This window comes from Aplysia californica, unplaced genomic scaffold (assembly GCF_000002075.1).
Source record: "Aplysia californica isolate F4 #8 unplaced genomic scaffold, AplCal3.0 scaffold00400, whole genome shotgun sequence".
NCBI classification, from domain to species: domain Eukaryota; kingdom Metazoa; phylum Mollusca; class Gastropoda; order Aplysiida; family Aplysiidae; genus Aplysia; species Aplysia californica.
Window position 1 is genome coordinate 678,437 of NW_004797670.1, and position 1,001 is coordinate 679,437.

Genomic DNA, 1,001 nt, shown 5'->3' on the forward strand with positions numbered 1-1,001 from the left:
GGGGGGTGGAGTAGAGCTGAACCCAAATCCCCCTTATCCTTAGTTTCATCTATTGATGTCTCCACCATTTTCCATCCTCAGAGAAACTGAAGACAACGCCAATCCCTCTCACAAGTGAGTAACATTACTGTTTGTTGTAGTCATAGATGTATATTATGATAAAATCCACGACGCAGCACTTTGACGTAGTTACGGTTCTCTGTAGAGTGCACCATTTGGCTCTATGGAAACCACAGACAAGAAGGACAAAGAGGGATAATTTACACACGCACTCTACTAAGGCGAGAAGAGTGTTTTACCCTTCATTTGCACACCCATGATGCGCATCAAGCAGAGAAGTGTGTGTGTGTGTGTGTGTGTGTGTGTGTGTGTGCGTGTGTTTGTGTGAGTGTGTGTTTGTGTGTGTCAGTGTGTGTGTGTGGTGTTTGAGTGTGTGTCTGTGTGTATGTCTGTGAGTGCGTGTGATGTGTGTGCTGTACTGTCCTATGTTACGCCATAGTGTGGCATGACAAGGCGTATTATGGTAACGCAGAGGGTTTTTCGCAGCCTTTCAATAATCAAATATTTCAATGTACTATATTCCAAATAATCAGCATCTCATTGCAGCTTGACAAACGACTGACCCTTTCTTCCCTCTTTACCCTCTTCCTCTTCTACACCCACCCTCCTCACCTCTCCCTATCCACTCTCACCATCCACGCTCTCCCTTTCTCCCATCTTCCACCCTCACCCCACTCTCCCCATCTCCCATCTTTCTATCCCCCCTCTTTCCCTTCTCCCCTTCTTCACCATCTAACCCTTCTCCTCTATCATCTCCCCCTTCTCCTCACTCTCCCTCCTCTCTCCCTTTCACAGCTTGTGGTGAAGCCAACCCCGCAGACATCTACTTCACCTTCAGCCCGGCAGAGCTTGGTCTGGAGCAGACTTCATGGACCACGTCATTCATTGGCACTTTGATCAAGCAAGAGCAGATGGAGGACGGCTTCAGGGTAGGGTTTCCG

The 1,001-nt window shown here is 48.1% G+C and overlaps 1 protein-coding gene across 1 annotated transcript in view; it reads left to right on the forward strand.

Annotated features, from left to right (window-relative positions):
- The window catches only part of LOC101845567 (cartilage matrix protein), a gene marked incomplete in the record, with an annotated part of 12,007 nt that overhangs the window by 5,334 nt on the left and 5,672 nt on the right, over positions 1–1,001 (forward strand). Inside the window, 2 exon segments of the mRNA XM_013085716.2 lie at positions 82–114; positions 856–989. Coding sequence (XP_012941170.1) covers positions 82–114; positions 856–989 — 167 coding nt within the window.